General features: G+C 41.4%; 1 protein-coding gene across 17 annotated transcripts in view; it reads right to left on the reverse strand.

Annotated features, from left to right (window-relative positions):
• The window catches only part of RNF38 (ring finger protein 38), a 156,088-nt gene that overhangs the window by 53,112 nt on the left and 77,214 nt on the right, over positions 1–25,762 (reverse strand). For 2 of the 17 annotated variants that reach the window (XM_032164157.2, XM_058444996.1), the window contains exons 1-2: positions 10,325–10,471; positions 339–488 (exon numbers count right to left, since the gene is read on the reverse strand). The exons of 1 other annotated variant lie outside the window; for it this stretch is intronic. In XM_032164157.2, coding sequence (XP_032020048.1) covers positions 339–488 — 150 coding nt within the window. In that variant the 5' untranslated portion in view covers positions 10,325–10,471. Of the gene's footprint in view, positions 1–338; positions 489–9,955; positions 10,230–10,324; positions 10,472–10,848; positions 10,959–25,762 lie in introns of those variants that run through there. 14 more of the 17 variants (XM_058444990.1, XM_032164154.2, XM_032164158.2 and 11 more) reach the window with 13 other exon arrangements.

The following is a 25,762-nucleotide window of genomic DNA, read 5'->3' on the forward strand; positions in this document are numbered from 1 at the left end:
TGCTTCATTTTTCCTTTCCTACACAACTTCATATATTCTACACTATCTTCTACTTTCCTACAGAACTTGACCTATTAGGACAAGTGATTTAAGACCAAAAGATCAAAACACAAGAATATTTAGTCAAATAATTAACAGTAGCTGAGTAGCTCAAGAAGACAAACATTCGTCAGAAAAGCTGGCTGAAAAAATATTAAAGTCCTCTAAGAAGAATACTTATTTCCACATACAACAGAAAATAAGGAGACGGTATTGGGCATTTTGTTTCAAGCCTTCCTAGAAACACCGCAGAATGTGACTTTCAGCCCTATGTAGGGAAAGGGTAAATATATAAGAACCTGGAAGAAAGCTTTGAAGTGAGCATCCTCTTGAACGGTAGTGTTCTGATCACTTGGGAGGAGAGGGAACAGGCTCTGAAGTCTCACCCTTTCACAAATCACCTTGTTAGGATGGCCAGGTAGAGATGCTGAATTGGCCCCGGAAGACATCTGGGAAAAAGAGGAAGAAAAGGATAGTTCATGGCTAGCTGCACCAATGTGGAGAAACACGCCTATGAAGGATAGTCTGGATTTTCTAGGTATTTGATGATTCTGCTAGCGAAGACACGAAAGAAATTAAAAATTAATGTTAAACATCAAAACATACAGAGGGCAAAGGTTGCCTCTGGCAATGGATCTCTCTTACAAAAACTGTTGGAGGCAAAACAGCACAGCCCAAGAACACCATGTCCTTCCTGTTTCCCAAATACCTATTGGTAACTTTTTCTGTTGGTGTTAATTCCGAAATCCTAAAGGACAGACTTCATGCTAAGAAAACCCGAGGTAAAATTACATATCTTAAGTACAGAAAGGTTAAGTGTTTGCCTGGACCAAGATTAATACTTTTTCTCATTCTGTTTTTTTAGTTAAGCTTCCAAATAATCATGCAAAGGAAGATGACAGATTTAACAATAGTTGTGGCAAATTTTCTATAGCAATCATACATCTGACTGCAGAAATCTCAGCTCTATTCAACACAAACCTAATGACCTTCCTAAGGAATAAAGGACACAATCATAAGCACAAAAGTAAATGACTGCCACGTTTCAAATGCTTGATTTGGCCAATGCAGTGGTCACACCTGTAATCCCAGCACTTTGGTATGCCAAGGTGGGAGGATCGCCCCAGTCTCTACAAAAACTAAAAAACAAAAATAAATGTTTGACTTGATTATGGGTTAATCCCCTTAAATTCATATGTAAATATACTTACTCTGTAACATTAAAAAAAAAATCATGAACATAATGTGTTCCACTGTGCTGTGACAGTGAATTCTTCTTGGGGGGTTAAGGCTCGTGGTCCTTTCTTGTCCCTACACTAAAAGTTATATACTTTAATATGGTCTTCTTTTTAGAGTTTCATTGCCTCATTCATTCACTCAATCCTACCTTTAAGCATCTATTTGGTGACAGGCATTAAACCAAAAACAAAGGCATCGTTTCCTACTTTCAAAAAGTATATGCTATAAGAAAGAAACAAAAGTAAATCACTGCATGATGTAAGTATTATGGTAACGCTAGGCACTAGGTGCTATGGAGAAGTAGCTGCCAAGAGACAGCAGTGTAGCCAGGAAACTGCAAAACATTTAGTATGGCTAGATAGTAAGGAAGCAGCCAGAAACCGATCATAAAATGAAATGCTATTAATATCCCTGCTGTTAGTATATTAATACCCCTACCTTCCTCAGCCTTTTTATAGTATTTTGTTTCTGGTTTGCTATGGACCTGGTAAACAGATAACTGTGCCCACTGGTAAGAGTAAAAATACTTCCAAAGACTCACCTAGAAGTAAAAAACAAAGCACTTGAAAACAGGAACTTTAGAATTCATTAGTTTTCTGTACAGAATGTCCTGATCCCTATACTACAAACATGAATGTACTATCCTTTACCATTACGCAGAAGTATGCATTGCTGAATCAAGGCGTATTTACTGACTGACTCCTACAAGCCAAGAATTACATTAGGAAGAATACAGACAGGCCAAATGCAGTGGCTCACACTTGTAATCTCAACCCTTTGGGAGGCCCTGGTGGGAGAAGAGCTTGAGCACAGGAGCTCAAGAATAGCCTGGACAACATAGAGAGAACCCCATTTCTACCCCCAAAAATAAATAAATAAATAAAAATTAAAAAAATTAAATTAGTGTGGCATGCTGGCACACTCCTGTAGTCTTAGCTACTCAGGAGGCTAAGGCAGGAGTTTCACCTGAGCCCAGTAGTTTGAGGTTACAGTGAGCTATGACTGCAATACTATACTCCAGCCTGGTCAACATGGTGAGACAATATCTAAAAATAAGTATTTGTTAATCTAATAAGATATAAAAACATGGGCCCCACCCTCAAGACGCTTATTCTAACAATTTTTGAAACCCAGATGCAAGCAGCCAACTGTAACACAATGTTTAAAGGCCATAAAACAGGGAAAAATTAGGAGTAAGAGTTCTGAATTAATGTGAAGAGTTAAGATTTCATAGAAAAAGGAGTATTTCACATTCCTGACTCAATCTAAGGAAGGCTTTTGCCACTCTCTCAAAATGGTTTGTTTCTTTATGTAGAAATCTTTTTGCATCCTCTTAAGCTTCTCATTTGCTCATTATGTATCCTTTGTAGTGTGTTATCCTAAGGCCATCCTGCCTTCAACTATCATGCCCAAAGCAGTCTTACAAAATTGCTAGTACAAGTAGCTGGCTGGGAAAAGACAAATCAAGGTTATGTTTCTTCTCCTTCATTCCTTGTTCCTTTGAAATGTTAAGATCTTGGTCATAGACAAATGAAAAACTGGCCAACCTGGTCCCTGTGGCCATAATTTTCACGCATATCCTCTCCTACTCACAATAGTTTCCTTTGATCAGAGGCTCCATTTGTCTTAAAAAGGATGGACCAATATAATGGAGAAAAGCTATATTCAAATATAATGGAGAAAAGCTATATTCAAAATAAGTCTGGGACAAAACCATAGATGGGCTTGATTAAAACGAGGTACAATTTCATTTTACTACTAGGTAAAATAAAATCACGCGCGTGTGTGTGTGTGTATGGGGCAGGCAGTGCCATACATAGGTTGCCCAAGATTACCTCTGGTGTCCATCTCCTGTACAACCCCCTTCCCCATGTGCGCAGGCAGGGCTGTGAATGTGATGTATTTCATTCCCATGATTAGGTAAAATCATATGATGAAAGAGGAAAGACGTTCAGATGCAACGAAGATTCCAAGTAAGGTGAATTCAAGTTAAAGAGAGAGATTATCCCGGGTGAGCCTGGGCCTGACTTAATCAGAGAAAGCAGAACTGAGTCCTTCCCAAGAGATTCTCTTGCCAATTCTTCAGACTAAGATGTGAGAAGGCAGGCGAAAGGTACCATGTGGCAGGAGCTTGAGGGCAGCTTCTAGGAGCTGAAAGCAGTCACCAGTTGACAGCCAGCAAGAAAATGGAGGACCTCAGTCCTATAATCACAAGAACCACATTCTACCAGTGAACTTGGAAGGAGACACGGATGAAATCACAGCTCTGGGCTGGGTACGGTGGCTCACACCTGTAATCCCAGCACTTTGGGAGGCCAAGGTGGGCAGATCATGAAGTCAAGAGATAGAGACCATCCTGGCCAAAATGATGAAACCCCATCTCTACTAAAAATACAAAAATTAGCTGGGCGTGGTGGTGCACACCTGTAGTCCCAGCCACTTGGGAAGCTGAGGCAGGAGAATCACTTGAATCCAGGAGGTAGAGGTTGCAATGAGCCAAGATTGTGCCACTGCACTCCAGCCTGGTGACAGAGCAAGACGGTCTCAAAAAAAAAAAAAAAGAAAGGAAAAGAAAAAAAAGAAATCACAGCTCCTGCAAGGTAAGACCCTGGACAGGGGGCCCAGCAGCTAACCCATACCAGGACTCCTGATTCGTGGAAATAGTGAGGAAATATTTGTGTTTTAAACAAATAAATTTGTAGTAATTTGTTACAGAAAACAAAATGTTATGTATATAACTTGAATAAAAATTATTGTACCACAGTGAAAAAAAGTTTCTTTTCCAGAATTCTGGCTACACTGATTTGATTACAAAAGACATAAAAATTAACACATTTTTATTTAAGCAGTATAGCAGGTTTTAAAGCCTCAATCTGGCCGGGCGCGGTGGCTCACGCTTGTAATCCCAGCACTTTGGGAGGCCGAGGCGGGCGGATCACGAGGTCAGGAGATCGAGACCACGGTGAAACCCCGTCTCTACTAAAAATACAAAAAATTAGCCGGGCGTGGTGGCGGGCGCCTGTAGTCCCAGCTACTCGGAGAGGCTGAGGCAGGAGAATGGCGTGAGCCCGGGAGGCGGAGGTTGCAGTGAGCCGAGATCGCGCCACTGCACTCCAGCCTGGGCGACAGAGCAAGACTCCGTCTCAAAAAAAAAAAAAAAAGCCTCCATCTGGTAACAGCTAGCTTCATGCCAGAAACTGAACTGGGCTCTCCCATCTTTATACACTGAACACCAGGTTTAACAGACTTGCTTAAAGTCACACACCTCAGAAATATCAAAACCATAATCTGAACTCAAGTCTATCAAATTCTAAGGTTCATACTCAACCCACAAAACCACCTTCTACTTTAAAGTAACATTCTTTTTTATAATCTAGTTTGATTAGTATGTATCAACTATTCCACCAGGCCTATTTAAAACCATTTTTAGTACTTAAAAATAAACTTGTTTCCTGAAAACTGATATAATTTTTATCTAGGCTGGCAACTGTTCAGCATTACAGATTTGGTAACTCTGGCTTTCTCTCAGAATGCAACCTGTATTTAAAAAGTCCTGCCAAGGAAACATCCTGAGACCAGATTAAGTCTGCAACTCCCAAAACTTACCATGTTTAATGTCTATTTCCATAAATATCGACTAATTCATTAAGCATAACTAAGAAAACCCTATTTCACAAAACTAAAGTTTACAGAAAACAGTTTAACCTTTTAAGCATCAACACTACTATTTTAGGACATCCTTTGTTTAATCTGGCCATTCTGTGTTTTGGTAACATAACCAACAATTTAACTTTTCTTGGAGACTGCAGGCATTATTAGTAATTATCGCACTAAAATTAGCACTTAGGACAAGACACTGTCCCAAAACATTTAAAATTGCTTCTGACAACAGCATCCTTCTTTGTTCTTTTTTTTTTTCTTCAGTAAAAGTGAGAGAGAGGACACAGTTACATGACTTCTAAGCCAGTATGACATAATGTACTTCTACAAAATAAGGTGTTCACAAAGGCCCACAGAGCATTCTTCAGCATACCAACTGGTCGGTCAAAAGCACTAAAATCACAGCCTAATATAAAAGACGAAAACAAAACATTAGATGAGGAGTCAGGTGCTTAGTGTCACCTCTAGCTACGAGTCTGGGTATCTGTAAAATAAAGTCAAATCCAAAACTCCAAATATTCTCACCACTTCCATGATGGCAACTGTTAATCTCTTGGAAGTAATTAGGTAGATTTTATTAATAGTTTAAAAAACATGTTTGAATCTCTAATATTTAAACTGACAAATTATCAGGTTATATACCAAAATATGAGAAAAGCCGTATGCATGAATACGGTCACCACAGCACAATAATAGTGACAATTTAAAAGGCAACTAGAAGCAACCTAAATGTTTAACAAATATTTGCTAAGTAAAATTACGGTACACTTGCTTCAACTATGCAGCCATTAAAAAGTAGCAACCAGAAACACTACTACTTGGGGGAGGGAAAAATTATTTAAATGCTATGATCATAAGGTAGGGTTAAATATAAACAGGACTTCATAAATTCAAGAAAAAAGTTATCTTGGAATATTAGGAAGAAAAACAGAGAACTCCCTATAAAGATTAAAGAGCAGCCAAATCAATGAGGTGACTTGAGCATAATACCCTCAGGAGAACATGTGTAAGCTCCATGTCTTGTTCAGCACAATGTCACTAACACCTAGAAGAGTACATGGCACATGGCAGGCATTCAACTATTTATTAAAAGAATAATCTTCCACACTGTAAGCAAATGATGTAACAGCCTGCCTTTCTGATTTGTGTAACAAGTTTCTTAGAAATCTGGTTGGCAATGAGACAAGCTAAAAGCTTTGATCAAGGAAGAGACCTGATGCACTCACCTGCAGGTTACCATTAAATGAAGTCAGTGGTTGCCCAGTAAGTCCACCCCATCCTACTGAGGCAGAATAAATCATTGAGCTACTACTGATGCATGCTGTGCTCCTTCTAGGATTTTTTTTCCCTGTTCTGAGAATAAACTAGACCTAAATGTCACCTTTCCTTTGAAAAGAGTTCTATCACTGGGCCTAAAACAAATCTGTTTCCTTGGCTTTTGTTTTCTGGAAGCAGAGTTCTCTTAAAGGATTTTGACAGTGTGGAGCAGGGGTACTCAAAGTTCCGGATGGCATTCTTCAAAGCTGGTCCAGGAGAGAACACTGCAAGCAGGAATGGGACTGTGCACGCTTGGAGTTATGCAAAAGGCAGGCCTGGATGGGCACAGGGATCTTTGGGGGACGACAGAAATGTTCAAAATGTAACAAAAAAAATCTAATTGAATGGAGTGAATTTTATGGTATATAAAACGTAACTCAACAAAGCTCCTTTAAAAAAAAAAAAAATCGAAAGCCTGGTTCTGGAAAACTGAGGTCCAAACACTGGATGGAACTGACCCTCTGAGGTGTTATTACCCTTAGAGATCCAAGACAAAATTTCTAAGTCATTCATCTCTAAGCTTCAACAATTCTCATACACAAATGACACATGAAAAAGACTGAAAGGAATAAAAAATAAAATTCTATCACTACACAATGGTCACAATTTGCTTTTCATATATATATATGTGTGTGTGCATAGGTGTGTGTGTGTGTGTGTATATATTTTTTTTTTTTTTTTTTGAGACGGAGCTTCACTCTTGTTGCCCAGGGTGGAGTGCAGTGGCGCAATCCTGACTCGCACGATCCTGACTCACTGCAACCTTCACCTCCCAGGTTCAAGCAATTCTCCTGCTTCAGCCTCCAGAGTTGCGGATTACAGGTGCTGGCCACCACACCCGACTAATTTTTTTGTATTTTTAGTACAGACAGGATTTTATCATATTATTCAGGCTGGTTTCAAACTCCTGACCTCAGGTGATCCACCAACCTCGGCCTCCCAAAGTGCTGGGATTACAGGCGTGAGCCACCATGCCTGACCTAAAAAATAATTTAGAAAAGCTAATAGGCAGTATTAGGAAAAACCATTCAAGGACTGGTACTATGTGGGTGAGGATGTTCATTACTGCCCAGCACCGGGACAATCATTTCTAAAAAGAAATTATTGTTCCCACTCTTGAGTTTAGGCAAACAAACTGGACCCATCTCTTTCTGAGAGCATAGCAGAAAAAGGGTCTGTGAAAATAGCCTAAGGCTCCCCTACTTCCTTTCCGCAGTCCACAATCCCATAAGGTGATGAAAAAGAAGGAAAAGGGAAAAGAAAACAGATGCAACTAAAGAAATCCTCTATCCATTACACAGAGAATGCAGAAATAAAGGGTAAGAAAAATAAGAATTACATATTTTAAATAAACTTTTCTTTCCTTCCCTTCCCTTCCAAAATCTAGATTTGCCTACACAAAGATTTTTCTCCCCTCAAAGAAGTATGTCTAAAATCGTTTTACTTAGGCTGGTTACCAAAAAGAATTACACAGATGTGAAAAATATCTAGACCACAAAAGTCCAAACCAATAAAAAATTTTATACACTCTCTCCCCCTCCCTCTCTCCAAACACATACGGCGCACACACATATAATTACTTACACAATAATTGTGGGTTTTACGATAGTGGGAAAAAAAGAGGTATGATTGAGTTATGATTGTACTAAATAACAATCATAATTCAAATATTTATTGCTTGCCTGCCATATGCTGGATGCTGCGACTACAAAATGGGAAAAAGAAACAGTCCTTACCCTTAAAGCGACTCAGTCTAGTGAGGGACAATTAGTAACAGGAACTACAAGAGGATAATAGGGCTCCATAACCTAGAGAGAAGTAAGAGGTAAAAAGTTCAGATCCTTAAATAAGGGAAAGATCTAAGGCAGGCAGGCTCCATGGCAAACACCTGTAGTCCTAGTTACTCAGGAGGCCAAGAAAGGAGGATCACCTGGGCCCAGAAGTTCGAGTCCAGAATGGACAACATAGCAAAACCCGTTTCTGGAAAAACTAAAATTAAAAAAAAATTTTTTTAAATGAAAGATGTAAGATTTGGGAAAAGAGACTGTGTGTACATGACCCCTCTTCTTCATCTGTTTATTCTAAATTTCTCTCATTAATTTACTATATAGAATTCAAGTATTAATGCCTTATCTCCTCTAGATAACGTCGTATTAACGTTTGCTGATGAAGGAACTAAACAAGAACTATACTGTTCAAATCCATGTTTACAATCTGTTCGCTCTTTCCAGAGAAAAGGCTATGAGTTAAGTAGAGTAAAATGGAAGTAAAAACTGACATGTTTTCTTAGCAGGAAAACCAAAACAAACACAATGCAACAATCAAGACTAATTAAGAACTACCTTTCCAGCAAGATGAATTACAAAATGGTGGTGGCCTAAACCAAACTAGAGGTAGCACAGAGAAATAGGTGGAATAAACTAGAAGACATAATCTTGACCAATAATCTTTCCATATTGATCAAGTACCTAATCATTTCAGAAACTTTTATCATAAGAATTTCTCACCCACAATTTCCACTCATAGCCTCAAAAAAAGAAAAGCCTGGGAATGTAACATGAATTAACTAAAAGCCTCATCCAATGCTGTCGACAGAGAGACAACAAATCTACACTCTACATTATGATGCTAACAGATTCAGTTATGTCTGACTATGCCATCTTGTTTACTCTTCATCAAAAATTAGGTTATTTTAGTAGAGAAAATTCTCCTCAATATTCACCCAGAGTAATACCTGACAATTTAACTATAAAAACAAGATGGGTATATAAAGCCCAACAAGTATGGAAATACGAACTACCTTCTAGAATCACAGACGAAGTCAGAGGTGGAAATCCCACAGATTATTTAAGTCCAACTTTTTTTATATTTTACGGATGACAGCCTGAGGCCCACATGACGAGTCTGTGGCAGAACTTATTCAACTATAGGCTCTAAGGCCTTCAAATCTCTTAGAAATAAGTCTTACAGAAATATCATAAAAATCAACTTAAAATTGAATGAACAATGTATGATTAGTAGGTTCGCAAAAGGTGAAATATACCATATCTTAAATATACATTTATAAACCCCAGAGAAAGGGGTATGTGAAGTGACATAATTCCCAGGTAAACTTCCAGTCAGAAATTTCATCTTTTTATTCCAAGTGTGTCCCAGCTTCCCACACCTGATCTGACATCTATATGTATTTGGTTTCGTATTGTTATCTCTACAAAAGTTCTATTTCTTCCATTAGACGGTGTTCCCTGAAGATAGATAGGAACAATTTTACTTCGATTTCAACTGTCCCTATAAAAGGGAATTTTTTTTAAAAGCCTACATACAAGGTTTGTTTGCTATTGAAAGAAATTTATGGTAAATGTTCAACAGCACTCGCAATCAAGGCCAAACAAGATACAGCAGACTTGCAACTCTAAGGTAACAACTGTATTATGAGCTTTGTGTACATTTAAGTTTTCATACGTTAAGTCCACCGCTTAAGAAAAAAGAAATGGCAATTCATATGATGGTGGCGATAATTACATGTGTGTGTTTCTACTTACGGTATAATTAGCATACCCAACTTTTACTGAATAATAGCATACATCATTTTTGCACCACAAAGAAAAATACCGTACCTTACAAGCCATACAGACGTAAACAAAAACTTTATTTTTTTTGGACCTCAATAACCTGAAATACTCCCGTTTCAAAAACCAACCTCTCTCACGCTTCAGCCCTGAAAGAACTTGCATCTCCTGAGAACAAAACGCAGCCTGTCCAGAAACCCACGGAAGTAGAAGGACGCCAGAGAGGACCCTTTCGACCGGGTTCCGCGTTGTCCTGGGTGACATCATTTCACCTGCGTCTCGGCAAAAAGGGAGGGAGCGAGAGAGCGAGGCCATCTGCCGGGCAGAGGGCCGGCGGCTCCGCGAGCTGAGACCGCGCCTCCTCGCCACCGCGGGAACAAAGACCGCCGGGAGGCCGAGCCAAACCTTAGCCCAAGACTCGGGCGCGGCCCCGCAGGCTCTCAACGGCCCGCAGCCCGTCCCGCCCTCGCGCTGCAGCCAACGGCCGCGGCGGCCAGTACCTGCAAGGGGAGGCTCCGCCCTGCCGGGCAGCTCCCGCGGCTCCTCGCTGGGCCGCCGCCTCCTATTGTGACTGCTCGCCCAGCCTGCGGCCAGCTCGCCAGATCCGCCGTCCGCGGGCCTCCTCACCCCCGGAACCCCGGCTCCAACTGAGGCACTGTCACTGCGCTTCCTTCCTCCCGGCACCATCACACGGGCCGCGCCAGGAAACGACGGCTGCACGCCCAGAGATGACAGAGTCGCCTAACGCCTTGGAGGCTCCATCCTCTCCGCCCCCGCACCCCAACCGCCCGAGCCTCGGCCCAGTCCTGCAACACCGCACGAGGGGCCCGGCCTGGCCCGGCCCGGCCCCGCCCCGCTGCACCCCGCCTCGGCGATCACAGATCCGGGCTCGCTGCGCGCCGGCGCACTGGCCTCCGCTGCGCGCGCAGGCGACTCCCCTCGCCGCTAGGCCGCGACATGCGCGGCCCTCCCACTTCTTGGGTCCGGGTCGCCCGTCCCACCCCGTCCCTTCGCCAGCACAAACCTAGCGAGCCCAGCGCGCCAGACCGCCGGAGCGCTCCTCCCTTTTCCCCTAGGCTCCGCACCACGCGCCGAGCCCCCTTTGTTTCCACCCCGAGGGAGAAGGGGGCGGGGCGGGGCTGCGCGCGGCCCGACGCACGACTCGGACTAGTTCCGGCAACAGAGCTCCGCGCGCAGCACCACTGCGCAGGCCCGCCCCAGCCCGCCCCCCCCTGCGGACCCCAGGGCCCTGTTCCAATTCCTACAAATTTTCTCTTAGTAAATTGTTGCTACTGTTCCGTGCCTCCTACCTACAAAACTCCGCAATCAAACAGTAACTAACCTCACGTAGTTCTTACAGCATAAATGCATTCACGTGGCCCGAAAAGTAGGAATTTTTATTGCAGTACACAAAGGTGTCTCTCAATGCAGCAAGCAAACAGGTTCGAACCCAACTTGTCCGAGGCTTCGTTAAGTGTGACAGTTGTTCAGATGTCGCTTGGGGAGGGGAAATAAGGACAAAGATTGAAGCCGGCTTGGCTCCTGTCCTGATAATCACGATACAAGAGAGGAAATAAAAATTTCCACAAAAGCACAATCCACACAAGGAAAAAATAGTAAAGTGGTATCAGAGTTAAGGAGAGAGGGCAGTCAAGAGGACATCATGGAAGGGGTGGGCTTTTTAAAGCAGCAATCAGATGTTTCCCGCAAGGATGGTGGTCATATTTTAGGGTGGTAGAGTAAAATTATTAAGGACCAGTCAACAGAAAACTCGGGTGCTCAGGTTCTAGTTCTTTTGGCATTACTTAAACCAGTCTCTCTTTCCCTCTCTGGGCCTCAGCTGCAACCAGTAGAAAATGGGGGAAATCAGACTAAATGTTGTTTCAGGACCTTCTGGACCTTGGACATTCTCTTTATGAACAACACTATATGGTAATTATTTATGTACACTTGTCTCCCATATCAGACTGAGCACCCAGACGCTGTTGGGACTGTGTAAACCCAAGGCCCAAGCCTAGTGCCAGAAACACAAGAGTAGGTGTTTAGCAACTGCTGAATCAAAGTTCCAGCAATAACATCACAGGTTTTGGAATTCCAGGACAAACAAAGAGAAGCTGGAAAGAGGTATTAGGTCCCTATGAACATATCCACCCCAAACCCATACTCGAATTATGTAACCCAGTTAACCAGCTGGCTGGCTCTCTCCCGAAGCAGCCAGTTTGGAGATGATCACATCTAAATTTTTTTTTTTTTCATTTCAAGGTAAAGTGCCAACCATACCTTTAAGTTTATCCAATGTATCCTATTTTCTATCCTCTGTATCCCTCACAAATCGCAATCTACTGTGAATTCGCCTTGCAATTACAGATCTTCCACCAGAATCTAAGCTAAAAAAAAAAAAAAAAAAAAATCTTCCCTACATAACGCACACCACCCTGAAGTAGCCTTTCCTCCAAGCTTGGATAGGACTATGTGAAGAGAGGGGAAAGGGGAGAAGAACATCAGGAAAGGAAAGGGAAGTTACATTTGGGGGCTGTCTAATTATAAGAGGCAGATTCCTCAAGTGCTGAACTCAGCAGCAAAAATCTATTACAGTCCTCCAGCATTCCTCACCTCTAAGCTTCAGCAAATCCCTCTGAGCTTCAGCCAACCTTTTGTGAGGCAAGCTTCCTGAAACCTCTCAAATGGTTGCGGATCTTCAACAATGCTGTCACAACCCTAGGTTGGATAGTTTTAAATTTCTTTTTTTAAATTTTTTTTTATTTTGAGACACGGTGCTCTGTCACCCAGGCTGGAGTGCAATGGCTGGATCACATCTCACTGCAGTCTCAAACTCCTGGGCTCAGGCAGTCCAGGCTAAATTTTTAATTTTCCGTAGAGACAGGTCTCACTATGTTGCCCAGGCTGGTCTCTAACTCCTGGGCTCAAGCAGTCCTCCCATATTGGCCTCCCAGAATGCTGGGATTACAGGTGTGAACTACCATGCACAGCCTCTAATTCATTTCTTAACCAGAAAATCTTAAGCCATGCAAGTAAACACCCAAAGAGTAGGCAGGCTTTTAAAGTGATGGGCCACCTTTGACACCTAATGTGGCAGGGGTTAAAGTTATACCACAGCAGTCACTTAACTACAGTCCAGCTAAAATTTTATTTGGTGTCTGTCCACAAAGGTGGAAAGTCCCATTGTAGAACTAATAGAACTTTCTGCAATGACAAAAATATTCTACATCTGCCCCATCGAAAAGGCTGCCACTAGCTAGTGACATGTGGCTACTGAGCACTTGAAATGTGGCTAGTCCAATTAATGAATTGTCCAGGATCAGTTTTTAAAGCCACACAGGGCTACGGGACAGTACAGCATTTGTAAGAAAAGGTGCTTTTGGCAAGAGCTTTTTGAGAATTCTGACTCTCAGGCTGCCCTTTAAAAAACTGGTTTTCTTGACGAAAGTGAAAATTGTAAAGGACTACTTATTCCAGAGCTACCCAAGTCATTTGAGTCCTTTCAATTTTAAAATAAAAATATATCAAAACATTGCTTACTGAACAGGAAAATGCTGAAGTTCCTTCAGATGGTTCTGGTAGTTATTCAATGAGATTGTTTACTCTGGGGTTCTGCCATTCTAATACATGGGAATAACAGCAGCCACTATACAAAAACTGCATAGGATTTTAGAACTGATCACTAGTGAACAAATTCAGCCTATTCTTCAATGCTAAATCTCACCCACTTTTCACCTTTTAAAGAATGTGACTCTACAAATTCTCTTTTATACCATCATGTTTTTCTCTTTATTGGATTATTCCTAACAGAACACAAAAATACACCATTAATTTCTCCCATCTTTAAATCTTCATAGTTAATGGTTTCAGGTTTGTGTTTCTAGTTGCTGTTATTATCCTGTTTAAGAAATATTTCCCGGCCGGGCGCGGTGGCTCACGCTTGTAATCCCAGCACTTTGGGAGGCCAAGGCGGGCGGATCACAAGGTCAGGAGATCGAGACCACGGTGAAACCCCGTCTCTACTAAAAATACAAAAAATTAGCCGGGCGTGGTGGCGGGCGCCTGTAGTCCCAGCTACTCAGAGAGGTTGAGGCAGGAGAATGGCGTGAACCCGGGAGGCGGAGCTTGCAGTGAGCTGCGATTGCGCCACTGTACTCCAGCCTGGGCGACAGAGCGAGACTCCATCTCAAAAAAAAAAAGGAAATATTTCCCTTCACTTGGGTCATAAAGACATTTACCTATATTATTTCCTTAGAATTTTTATTATTTTCTCTTTTCCATTTAGATCTACACATCACCTGGAATTGATTTTTGGTGTTGGTGAGGTGGGACTCAAGTGCCCCCTTCCCCATACGGACATCTACTTGACACAGCATCATATACTGAAAAAGACTTGCCAACTGCTCCTTTGTTTAAAAAACTGTGGCCACATATGCATGAGTTTGTTTCTGGGTTCAGTAGTCTGTTGCACTGTTCTCTTTATCCCTGTGCTGATCCACACCATTGTCATTACTGCAGCTTTATCAGACTTCCTTTCATCTGTTACAGCAGGTTGTCCTTCACAGTGTCTACATTATCTCTGGCCTTTTAAATTTCCATAGGAATTTTAGAATCAAATTATTTCAAAAGAAGGAAAGAAAAAAAGACAAGGAAAAAGGTGAAATTGCTGGGATTTTCTTGGGCTGCATTAGATCTAGAAATGAGTTAAGGAATATAGGAAGATTAAATATTGTAAAGATAGCAATCTATAAGCTATTTACTTGAGTCTTTAATTCTTTCAATAATGCTTCATAGTTTTCTGTCAAGGTCTTGCACATTTTAGTTCTTAGGTTTATTCTAGGTTTGTTAATATAATTCAATTATTAATTCTAATAGTTTATCTCAGTTCTTTTGAGTTTTCTATACACACAATTCTGTTTATATCCTTGTCTACTTGGCAGAAAATACTGGCTGTTCCATTTCTTTCTTTCCAACATATACTCATTTTCTTGTCTTAGTGCACTGGCAACGACCTCTAGTACAGTGCTAACCAGACAGCTTTGTTTTATTCCAAACCTCAACTGAAAAACTGTCGATATTTAATATTTAAGTATGGTGTTTGTAGTTTTTTTTTTTTTAAGATCCCTTTAGAAAATTAAAGGAGTTCTCTACTATTTCTAATATATTAAAAATTTATACATGGGCCAGGTGCAGTGGCTCACACCTGCAATCCCAGCACTTTAGGAGGTCGAGGTAGGCAGATCACCTGAGGTCAGGAGACCAGCCTGGCCAACATGGTGAAACGCCATCTCTACTAAAAACTACAAAAAATTAGCCAGGCATGTGGCACGTGGCTGTACTCCTAGCTACTTGGGATGCTGAGGCAGGAGAATCACTTGAACCCAGGAGGCGGAGGTTGCAGTGAGCTGAAATCGTGCCTTTGCACTCCAGCCTGGGCAACAGAGAGAGACTCTGTCTCTTAAAAAAAAAAAAAAAAAAAATTCATAAATGGATCTTTGATTTTATGAAAAACTTCTGTATCTACAAGTTAATCATGTGACTTTTCTGTTAATACGTGAATTTGATTGGTTTGGGGGCGTTAGGAATTCACATTCCTAATCAGCCCATTTTAGGCTTACTGTATTGCTCTAAATGGTTGATTTGGTTTGTTTAGATTTTTGCTTCTGTGTTGAGTGACATTACCTGTAATTTTCCATTTTTGTAATGTCCCTGTCAAGTTTTGTTACAAAGACTTATGCTAGCTTCAGAAAATGAATCAGGGAGTACTGGCTTGCTTTCTATTCTCTAGAAGTGTTTCTTTTTTTTTTTTTTTTTGAGATGGAGTCTCGCTCTGTCGCCCAGGCTGGAGTGCAGTGGCGCAATCTCGGCTCACTGCAAGCTCCGCCTCCCGGGTTCACGCCATTCTCCTGCCTCAGCCTCCCCGAGTAGCTGGGACTACAGGCGCCCGCCACCACGCCCGGCTAATTTTTTTTTTGTATTTTTAGTAGAGACGGGATTTCACCGTGGTCTCGATCTCCTGACCTCGTGATCCGCCCGCCTCGGCCTCCCAAAGTGCTAGGATTACAAGCGTGAGCCACCGCGCCCGGCCCTAGAAGTGTTTCTTTAAGACTGGTGTTAACGCCTTCTTTAAATGTTTGGGAAAATTTGCCGGTTGGCTAATTGGACTTGGAGTTAAATTTCCTTAGATGTCCTGTTTTTTCTTTATTTCTAACTAAGGCAAAACAACTGTAATCTTAGGGTATATATATAAGAAAGACCTCATTCTGAAATTCACTATCTGCTTCTAGAAAACCATTTCCCAATCTTGTGAATTTGAAGGGTACCGTTGCTACAAATACATTTTAAAACACACTAAACAATAATCATAAACAAATTTAAATAAGTGCTAGTTAATAGTCTGTCAAATGGTAAATATAGTTTATTTTTGTGACCAGTTTTGCATTTCTAGACATCAAGGAATATCTAAAATAATGGTTATCTGAAGGATCTTTTTACAAAAAAGGTGACTATGGGGTTACAGGCTGTCCTCCTTATCCCTCTACATACTTGTATCATAATGCCTTACAGCATTTATCAAATATCTGTTTCCTCCTGTTAAACTGTAAGCTCCTCAAGTCTCAGTTCTGCTTTGTTTGTATATCACTGACACCGATGCTGGGGGGAAGAATGGATGACAGAAAATGCACAAAAATGGAAAGAGGACCATCTCCTATTTTAAGGCATTGAAAGGCATGATTCAACAGCTACAGATAAAGAACCACTTGTCCAAATGCTGAAGAACCATTCACATGGAAAGAAATGTCAAAGGAGGTGCTGGGTAAAGAATGGCTTACCTGCTGGAAGTTCTGGACCTCTACTAATGAGAAGGCAGTTTCTCATTGGTTAACACTGTCAGTGCTGTTCTGCCATCACATCCACATCCAAGTATCCCTACTATAATCTCACTCCAACAACCTCAATCTCTATTGCCGAGTTAGTGGCCTCTCCTGTGTGTTCTAAAATAGCATTAATCATTCTGCCTTCCAACTTTGTATTTACTTGACACTTCTGCCCAATAAATAGTAAACTTCTTGAAGCCAAGGACTAAGTCTTACCAAATCTGGCAAGGGGTTAGCACATACCATGTGCTTAATAAATAGTTCAATTAATGATATGTAAATATTTCACAGCAGTGGTTGATTGTACGTTTCTCGCTTGGTAAATTCCCAAGGAAAAATGAAGTACAGGAACAACGGAAAGTGGGCAGTGAAAAGAGAGGAAAAGGGATGCAAAAAAAATAAATTTCAAAATTTTCCCTGAAGCTAGCTTTGCTGTCATCCCTAAGTTTCCTTTCTTCCTCCAAAACCAGCTAAAAGGACTGAATAACATAAAGCTGCACTGGGCCGGGCGCGGTGGCTCACGCCTGTAATCCCAGCACTTTGGGAGGCTGAGGCAGGCAGATCACTTGAGCTCAGGAGTTTGAGATTAGCCTGGGCAGCATGATGAAACCCCATCTCCACCAAAAATACAAAAAAACCCACAAAAAAACAACAAAAAAAAGATAAAGCTGCATTGAGGGAAAAGGTATATTGGCTGAACAGCATTTAGGCTACGCAGTACCTACAAGCATGCTACAACTTGATCTACTACTGCAAAACAATCAGCATAAGTAGTTTCACCCAGAAATGTTAACACAAATCAAAGTAGAACAAGTTAATTAGCAGCAGCTGCCGGCTATAGCAACTAGAGACCAGAAGAGGGCAGCAAAAGCTCACCCAAATCGAAGTCCACTGAAAGCCTCCCATATTATATAGCCACTTATCCAGCTTTGGGGTGAAGAGTTAGTCAGATGGCTGTTCCCACAGTGCAGTGAGAGATGACTTGGACTGAACCATGGTAGCTGGGATGACAGAGGGAAAGCTCATGGTAGTGAAGGTGTGAAGGGGCTAAAGCAGGTGGACAGTGAAAAGTCATCGGCCAGGAAGGAGTTCAAATGAAGTGTCCTAAGTGCCTAGGACAGCCAAGTCAGAAACAGAAAAACAGAGACCTATCCCAATCATAAGTGGAGACCCAAGGGCATAAATAAAGCATGCACTGCATATCACAGCATATTCAACCTCTAGAACAGGGTAAACAGGCAGGAGCTGACCCTGAGGCAAGAGGCCTCCACTATACGGCCTGCTGTAACCTATACTCTTTGAAGCCACACTCTTGCTCTTTCTGTTCCGGAGAACAGACAGCACCTTGAGCTCAACCGTATGCTCCAGCAGCTTCATCTCAGGGGCAATCATATTCTAGTACTACAGTTTTTACCAAATCCAATGGAGACCCAGAGCACAAAAAAAAGTTAGCCACATACAGATCTAGGTTATTCTTTTCAACAAAGCCAATTCTTTCTTTGTTAGGGAGGAACCATCTCTGTATTTTTTTTAAATCCTGTATTACATTTAGGTTGTTCTCAGTGTTTTGCTATTACAAAGCTATTATTAATATTCTTGTACATACATATAGTTTGGCAAGCATTTGAAAATATATCCATAAAAGTACATTTCTAGCAGTTGAATTGCTGGTTCAAACAGTATGTGAATTTTCTTAAAATTTCAAGATATATTGCTACACTGCCTCCTAAAAGGCAGAATCAATTTTTTTAATTTTTTGAAACCTGTCACCCAGGTTGGGGTGCAGTGTCATGATCACAGCTCACTGCAGCCTTGAATTCCTGGGGGCTCAAGTGATCCTCCCATCTCAGTGCCCAGTAGCTGGGACTACAGGCATACACCAACACAACAGACTTAATTTTTATTTATTTATTTTTTTTTGTGGAGACTGGGTTTCACCATGTTGCCAAGGCTGGCAATTTTTATTCAAAGCAAAGCTAACTGATACAGTTTGGAGTTGACCCTGGAGGGGAATCAGTAGTTTTCAGGGTACTCCCTAAGGAAAGATAGGCTAGCCCTATGGACAGCAGTAAGCCAAGCATCAGGAAGACAGAAGCCCTGAGCAGAACTTGGACCAGTATACTTTGAGTGAAGCCATATTTCATATGCAGCTTTAAGCTCTCTTTGTTCTAATGCCCTTCCGTTAAATCCTTTATTAAATATTAATAGCTTAGGAACTAGGCCCAAACTATAGTCTTATTAAATACAATAGCCTAGGAGCTGGGCCTAAACTTGAGCCAAAGTGACACCAGTGAGAACACCTTAGGGAAGCTGGTGACCAATGGGCCATGGGTCAAAGGACTGGCTGGAAGGACAAGCAGTTTACCCAGGAAGTCCCAGAAATACCTGGAGAGGAAAGCCAGACAAACTGTTCAACTGAAGTTAAGAAAAGCAAGCGCTCAAATCATTAAGAATTGGGCATTAATGGAAAATGTGACCCCAAAATCCAGTGAAATAAGGACTTAAATGAGTGATACTTACACAAGTGCTTCAAGAAAATACATGATGTTATGCACATGGCCGGGTGTGGTGGTTCATCTCTGTAATCCCAGCACTTTGGGAGGCAGAGGGGAGCGGATCACTTGAGGTCAGGAGTTCGAGGCCAGCCTGGCCAACATGGTAAAACCCTGTCTCTACTAAAAATACAAAAATTAGCCGGGTGTGGTGGTGAATGCTGGTAATCCCAGCTACTTGGGAGGCTGAAGCAGGGGAATCACTTGAACCTGAGAAGCAGAGGTTGTAGTGAGCCGAGATCACACCACTGCACTATAGCCTGGGTGACAGAGTGAGACTGTCTCCAAGAAAGAAAGAGAGAGAGAAAGGGAGGGAGGGAGGGAAGGAGGGAAGGAAGGAAGAAAGGAAGGAAGGAAGGAAGGATGGCGGGCGGGTGGGCGGGCAACAGAAGCACAGCCAACTAGCTACTTTACTTTTGGGAAGGACAATGAAGAGAAGTCGCTGAAAACAGACACGGGAATCACGGTCTTTAAGAAGTTTGAGATGCAAGAAATATTCGAATGTTGCAGACCAGACTGCCTGAACGTCTTACTATTTCCATTATGTTCAATGAGGAACACACTTTCTTTCCTCTAGGGAATTCTGGTGGAGCTCAAATACCTGTAAAGTCAATAACTTGCTCTAGATGACACACACCCTGCTATAGAAGTCTAACATCTTGCATTCATGAAATGTGACCAGCTCACTAAAACCGCCAGGGTTTCCACTGATGATAGTTTTAGGATCCTAACACGAGTGGTTTTGCACAGACATATGTGATACATGGCGCATCTCCACAAACCCTGTATCCTCCTGCCCGTGCCACATTCTACAGGCCTTCCAGACTTTAAGGAAAAAAAGGAAATATGTGGGCAGATTTCTAATTTGTACTACAAAACAAATCATAATATTAAGTAAATCCCTTAAGGCAGGACAACCCTTTGTAGAGTAAATATAAAATTTAAGCTTCCATAGGAAGCTTATTTATCTTCCCCTAGCTTGCTTGTTCCTGTTGCAATAGTGTCTTGTAAATAAAACAAAACAAACTTAGGAGATAATGACATTTTAAAGACCAACAAAATAATCTCCAATAACACAACAATCTCAAAATACCTATCATTACATGGAATCTCTAATCAGACATTTCACAACAAAGCAAAGTGAGAATCTACTGAAAATACAGTCGGCCACATAATCATACACTAAATAAATTCCAGGTAGATAAGAAAGGATAATGTAAAATTATTAAAACTTTTAGAAAACACGGGTAAATATCTGAATGGAGACAGATTTCCTAAACCTAAAGGCAATGAAACACTACAAAAAACATATCACAATAGATTTGTTCCTCAAATTATTTATTTATTTTTATTTTTGAAATGGAGTCTTGCTCTGTCGCCCAGGCTGGAGTGCAATGGCATGATCTCGGCTCACTGCAACTTCCGCCTCCTGGGTTCAAGCGATTCTCCTGCCTCAGCCTCCCGTGCAGCTGGGATTACAGGCGTCCACCACCATGCCTGGCTAATTTTTGTACTATGAGAAGCCATGCCACCAGGAACAAAGGGAAATCTATGAAACCTGCTGGCAGATCTACAACATGGAAATGGCTGGCAAGATCAACTTCTTGATGTAAAACAATCAGGCAGAACCGAGGCAGGAATGCTGAGGCCTGCGGATAAGACATCCAGTATGAAAACACCCAACCAGTTTTTGTCTCTCTCTTTCTTTCAACAACCCTATTTTCTATTACTCTTCTCTACAATAAATCAATCACGTTTCCAAGAAGGCCTCCACACATAAAAACAATCCTATTAGTCAGCAGTGGACCCTCTCTTTTATTAAGTGAAGGAAGAAAACAGAGTCTGAAAGTAGTCTAGGGGTAGAATGTTGTTTCCCAGGGGCTGGAGGAGGCAATGAGGAGTTATTGTTTAATGGGTAGAGTTTCAGTTTAGGAAGATGAAAAAGTTCTGGAGATGGAGAGTGGTGGTGGCTGCACAAAAAGGTGAATGTACTGTATGTACTTAATGCTACTGAACTGTATACTTAAATGGTTAAGATGGTACATTTTATGTGTATTTTATTACAGTAAAAAATGTAACTTATGTAATAGGTGAAAATACATGTAAATCATGTCTAATAAAGGGTTAATATCCAGAATATATAACTCCTAGAACTGAACAGCAAAAAAAAAAAAAACAACCTGATTAAAAAATGGCAAAAGGAAGTGTAAATGAAAACCACCATCTCACACTCATTACGATAGTTACTATAAAAAAATTAAAAAGAAAATAACAAGTGTTGACGAGGATTTGGAGAAACTGGAATCTCTCTGCACTGTTGGTGGGAATATAAAATGGTACAGCCGCTATGAAAAACAGTGTGGCAGTTCCTCACAAAATAAAAAACTGAATTACCATATGATCTAGCAATTCCACTTCTGGGTATATACCAAAAAGAACTGAAAGCAGGGTCTTTGAAGAGATACTTGTCCACCCATGTTCATAGCAACATTATTCACAATAGCCAAAAGGTGGAAGCAACCCCAAGTATTTATCAATGGATGAATAAACAAAATGTGATGTATATTACAATGACATTTTTTTTTTCTTGAGACAGAGTCTTGCGCAATCACCCAGGCTGGAGTGCAGTGGCGCAATCTTGGGTCACTACAACCTCTGCCTCCCAGGTTCAAGTGATCCTCTTGCCTCAGCCTGCTAAGTAGCTGGGACTACAGGCACCTGCCACCACACCGGACTAACTTTTTAATTTATTTTTTAGTAGACACAGGGTTTCACCATGTTGGCCAGGCTGGTTTCAAACTCCTGACTTCAAGTGAACCACCACCTCGGCCTCCCAAGGTGCTGGGAATATAGGCATGAACCACCATGCTCAGCCTTACAAAAGAGTATTATTCAGCCTTTAAAGAAAGGAAATTGTGACATATGCTACAACATGGATAAACCTTGAGTACCTGCTAACTGAAATAAGCCAGTTACAAAAAGAAAAACAGTGTATGATTCTACTTGTATGAGGTACATACAGCAGCCAAATTCAGAGAGACAGAAAGTAGAAGAGTGGTCTTTTATAAACATGTCGTATTATGCCACTCCTTTGCATAAAACCCTCCAATGGCTTCTCGAAAAAGCAGAATAAAATCTAGACTACTTTCCCTGGCTTACAAAGAACTACATGGGCTGGCCCATGCCCACCTCTCCAAGCTCATCTCATACCATTCCCAATCCGCATCCACCGTGCTTGCAAATATCAGCCTTTTGTTTCCCTCATCTTTCTGGCTTTACGGATTTTGCACTAGCTGTATTATTTCCCTGAAATGCTCTTTCCATGACCCTGATTTTCACCTGAATTGTTACTTATCATTCAGATCTTTGCCGAAGTGTCAGGTTGAATGAAGGCCATCTTCAACACCTAACAGAGAGCAGCTAACTACCCAATTACTTGCACCACATGAATCTTGAAATGACCATGTGATATGGTTTGGATATTTGTCCCCTACAAATCTCATGTTGTATTGTAATCCCCAGTGTTGGAGATGGGACTTCGTGGGAGGTATCTGGATCTTGCGGGTGAATCTCTTATGAATGGCTTAGCACCATCCACTTGGTGAAGAGTGAGATCTCGCTTTGGTAGTCCACGAAAGATCTGGTTGTTTAAAAGAGCATGGCACTGGCTGGGTGCAGTGGCTCACGCCTGTAATCCCAGCACTTTGGGATGCCGAGGTGGATCACCTGAGGTCAGGAGTTCAAGACGAGCCTGACCAACGTGGTGAAACCCCATCTCTGCTAAAAATACAAAAATTAGGGTCATGTGCGGTGGCTCACACCTGTAATCTCAGCACTTTGGGAGGCCAACACCTGAGGTCAGGAGTTCGAGACCAGCCTGACCAACATGGTGAAACCCCATCTCTACTAAAAATACAAAATTAGCCGGGCATGGTGGCATATGCCTATAGTCCCAGCTACTCAGGAGGCCGAAGCAGAAGAATCGCTTTAACCCAGGAGGCAGAGGTTGCAGTGAGTTGAGATCAAGCCATTGCACTCTAGCCTGAACAAGAGCGAGAGTCCACCTCAAAAAAAAAAAAAAAGCTGGGCGTGGTGGCAGGTGTCTGTAATCCTAGCTATTGGGGAGGCTGAGGCAGGAGACTCATTTGAACCTGGGGGGCGGAAGTTGCAGTGAGCCAAGAATGCGCCATTGCACTCCAGCCTGGGCAACAGAGCAAGACTCCATCTCAATTTAAAAAAAAAAAAAAAAAAAAAAAAAAAAAAAAACTAGAGAAAAAGAAATTTAAAAAAAAAAAAAAAAAAAAAAAAAAAAGCATGGCATCTCCCCACAACTCTCTCTTTCCCTCTATCACCATGTGACATCGCCGCCTTTCCCTAAGCTTCCTGAGGCCTCACCAGAAACCGATGTGGCACCATGCTTTGTGTAAAGTCTGCAGAACTGCAAGCCAATGAAACTTTTCTTTATAAATTTCTCAGCCTCAAGTATTTCTTTATAGCAACACAAGAACAGACTAACATAATCATGCTCAGTGAGAGAAGCCAGACACAAAAGGCTACATTTTGAGATCCCATTTTATGAAATATACAGAATAGGCAAATTCATATACAGAAATATCAGTGGTTGCTTGGAGCAGGGGGCAAGAAATAATGAGAAGCATGGGATATGTTTCTGCTTGTTTGTGTCACCTATGATTTCTTTCAGCAGTATTTTGTACTTTTCCTTGTAGAAGTCTTTCAGCTCTTAGGTCTATTTCTAGTTTTTTTTGTTTGTGTTTTTTGTTTTTTGCAGCTATTGTAAAAGCAGTTGAGTTCTTGATTTGATTCTCACTTGGTCACTTTTGTTGTATAGTTCAAGTCCGTTGTTTCTTTGTTGACTTTCTGTCTTGATGACCTGTCTAGTGCCGTCAGTGGAGTACTGAAGTCCCCCACTATTACTGTGCTGCTGTTTATCTAACAGGTCTAGTAGCAATTGTTTTGTAAATTTGGGAGCTCCAGTGTTAAATGCAAATATATTTAGGATTATGATATTTTCCTGTTGGACCAGTCCTTTTATCATTACATAATGTCCCTCCTTGTCTTTGTTAACTGTTACTGCTTTAAAGTCTGTTTTGTCTGACATAAGGATAGCAACTCCGGATAGCAACTCCTGTTTGCTTTTCATGTCCATTTGCATGGAATATCTTTTTTCACTCCTTTACCTTATGTTTATGTGAGTCCTTATGAGTTAGGTGAGTCTCTTGAAGACAGCAGATACTTGGTTGGTGAATTCTTACCCATTCTGCCACTCTGTATTCTTTGTGGAGCATTTAGGCCATTTACATTCAACGTCAGTATTGAGATGCTAGCTACTATTCTATTTATCGTTCTTGCTGTTGCCTGAACATCTTGGTATTTTTTTCCTCGTGTTATTGTTTTATAGGCCCCGTGAGATTTATGCTTTAAGGAGGTTCTATTTTGGTATACTTTGAAGTTTTGTTTCAAGATTTAGAACTCCTGCTGGGCGTGGTGGCTCATGCCTGTAATCCTAGCACTTTTGGGAGGCCGAGATGGGCGGATCACCTGAGGCTGGGAGTTTGAGACCAGCCTGACCAACATGGAGAAACCCTGTCTCTACTAACAATACAAAAAATTAGCTGGGCGTGGTGGCACATGCCTGTAATCCCAGCTACTCGGGAGGCTGAGGCAGGAGAATCACTAGAACCCAGGAGGAGGTGGAGGTTGTGGTGAGCCGGGATTGCACCATTGCACTCCAGCCTGGGCAACAACAGTGAAACTCTGTCTCCAAAAAAAAAAAAAAAAAAAAGATTTAGAACTCCTTTTAGCCAGTTCCTGTAGTGCTGGCTTGGTGGTGTCGAATTCTCTCAGCATTTGTTTGTCTGAATAAGACTTTATCTTTCCTTTATTTATGAAGCTTAGTTTCACTGGATACAAAATTCGTGGCTGGTAATTGTTTTGTTTAAGGAGGCTAAACATAGGACCCCAATCCCTTCTAGCTTGCAGGGTTTCTGCTGAAAAATGTGCTCTTAATCTGACAGGTTTTCCTTTATGCTTTTCCCTAACAGTTCTTAAGGTTCTTTTCTTCATCTTTATTTTAGTTAGCCTGATGACTGTGTGCCTGGGTGATAATCTTTTTGCAATGAATCCCAGAAGTTATTTGAGTTTCTCGTATTTGGATGTATAGATCTCTAGCAAGGCCAGGGAAGTTTTCCTCAATCATTCCCTCAAATAAGTTTTCCAAATTTTTACATTTCCCTTCTTCCTCAGCAACACCAATTATTCTTAAGCTTGATCGTTTAACATAATCTCAAACTTATTGGAGGCTTTATTCAGTTTTTTCTTTTTTGTCACACTGGGTTAATTAAAAAGCCTTATCTTTGAGCCCTCAACTTCTTTCTTGTTCAATTCTATTGAAATTTTCCAGTGTATTTTGTATTTAAGTGTGTCTTTCATTTCCTGAAGTTGTGATTGTATTTTATTGATTCTATTTCTCTGGAGATTTTTTTGTCCG

Source organism: Hylobates moloch, unplaced genomic scaffold (assembly GCF_009828535.3).
Source record: "Hylobates moloch isolate HMO894 unplaced genomic scaffold, HMol_V3 SCAFFOLD_10, whole genome shotgun sequence".
NCBI classification, from domain to species: domain Eukaryota; kingdom Metazoa; phylum Chordata; class Mammalia; order Primates; family Hylobatidae; genus Hylobates; species Hylobates moloch.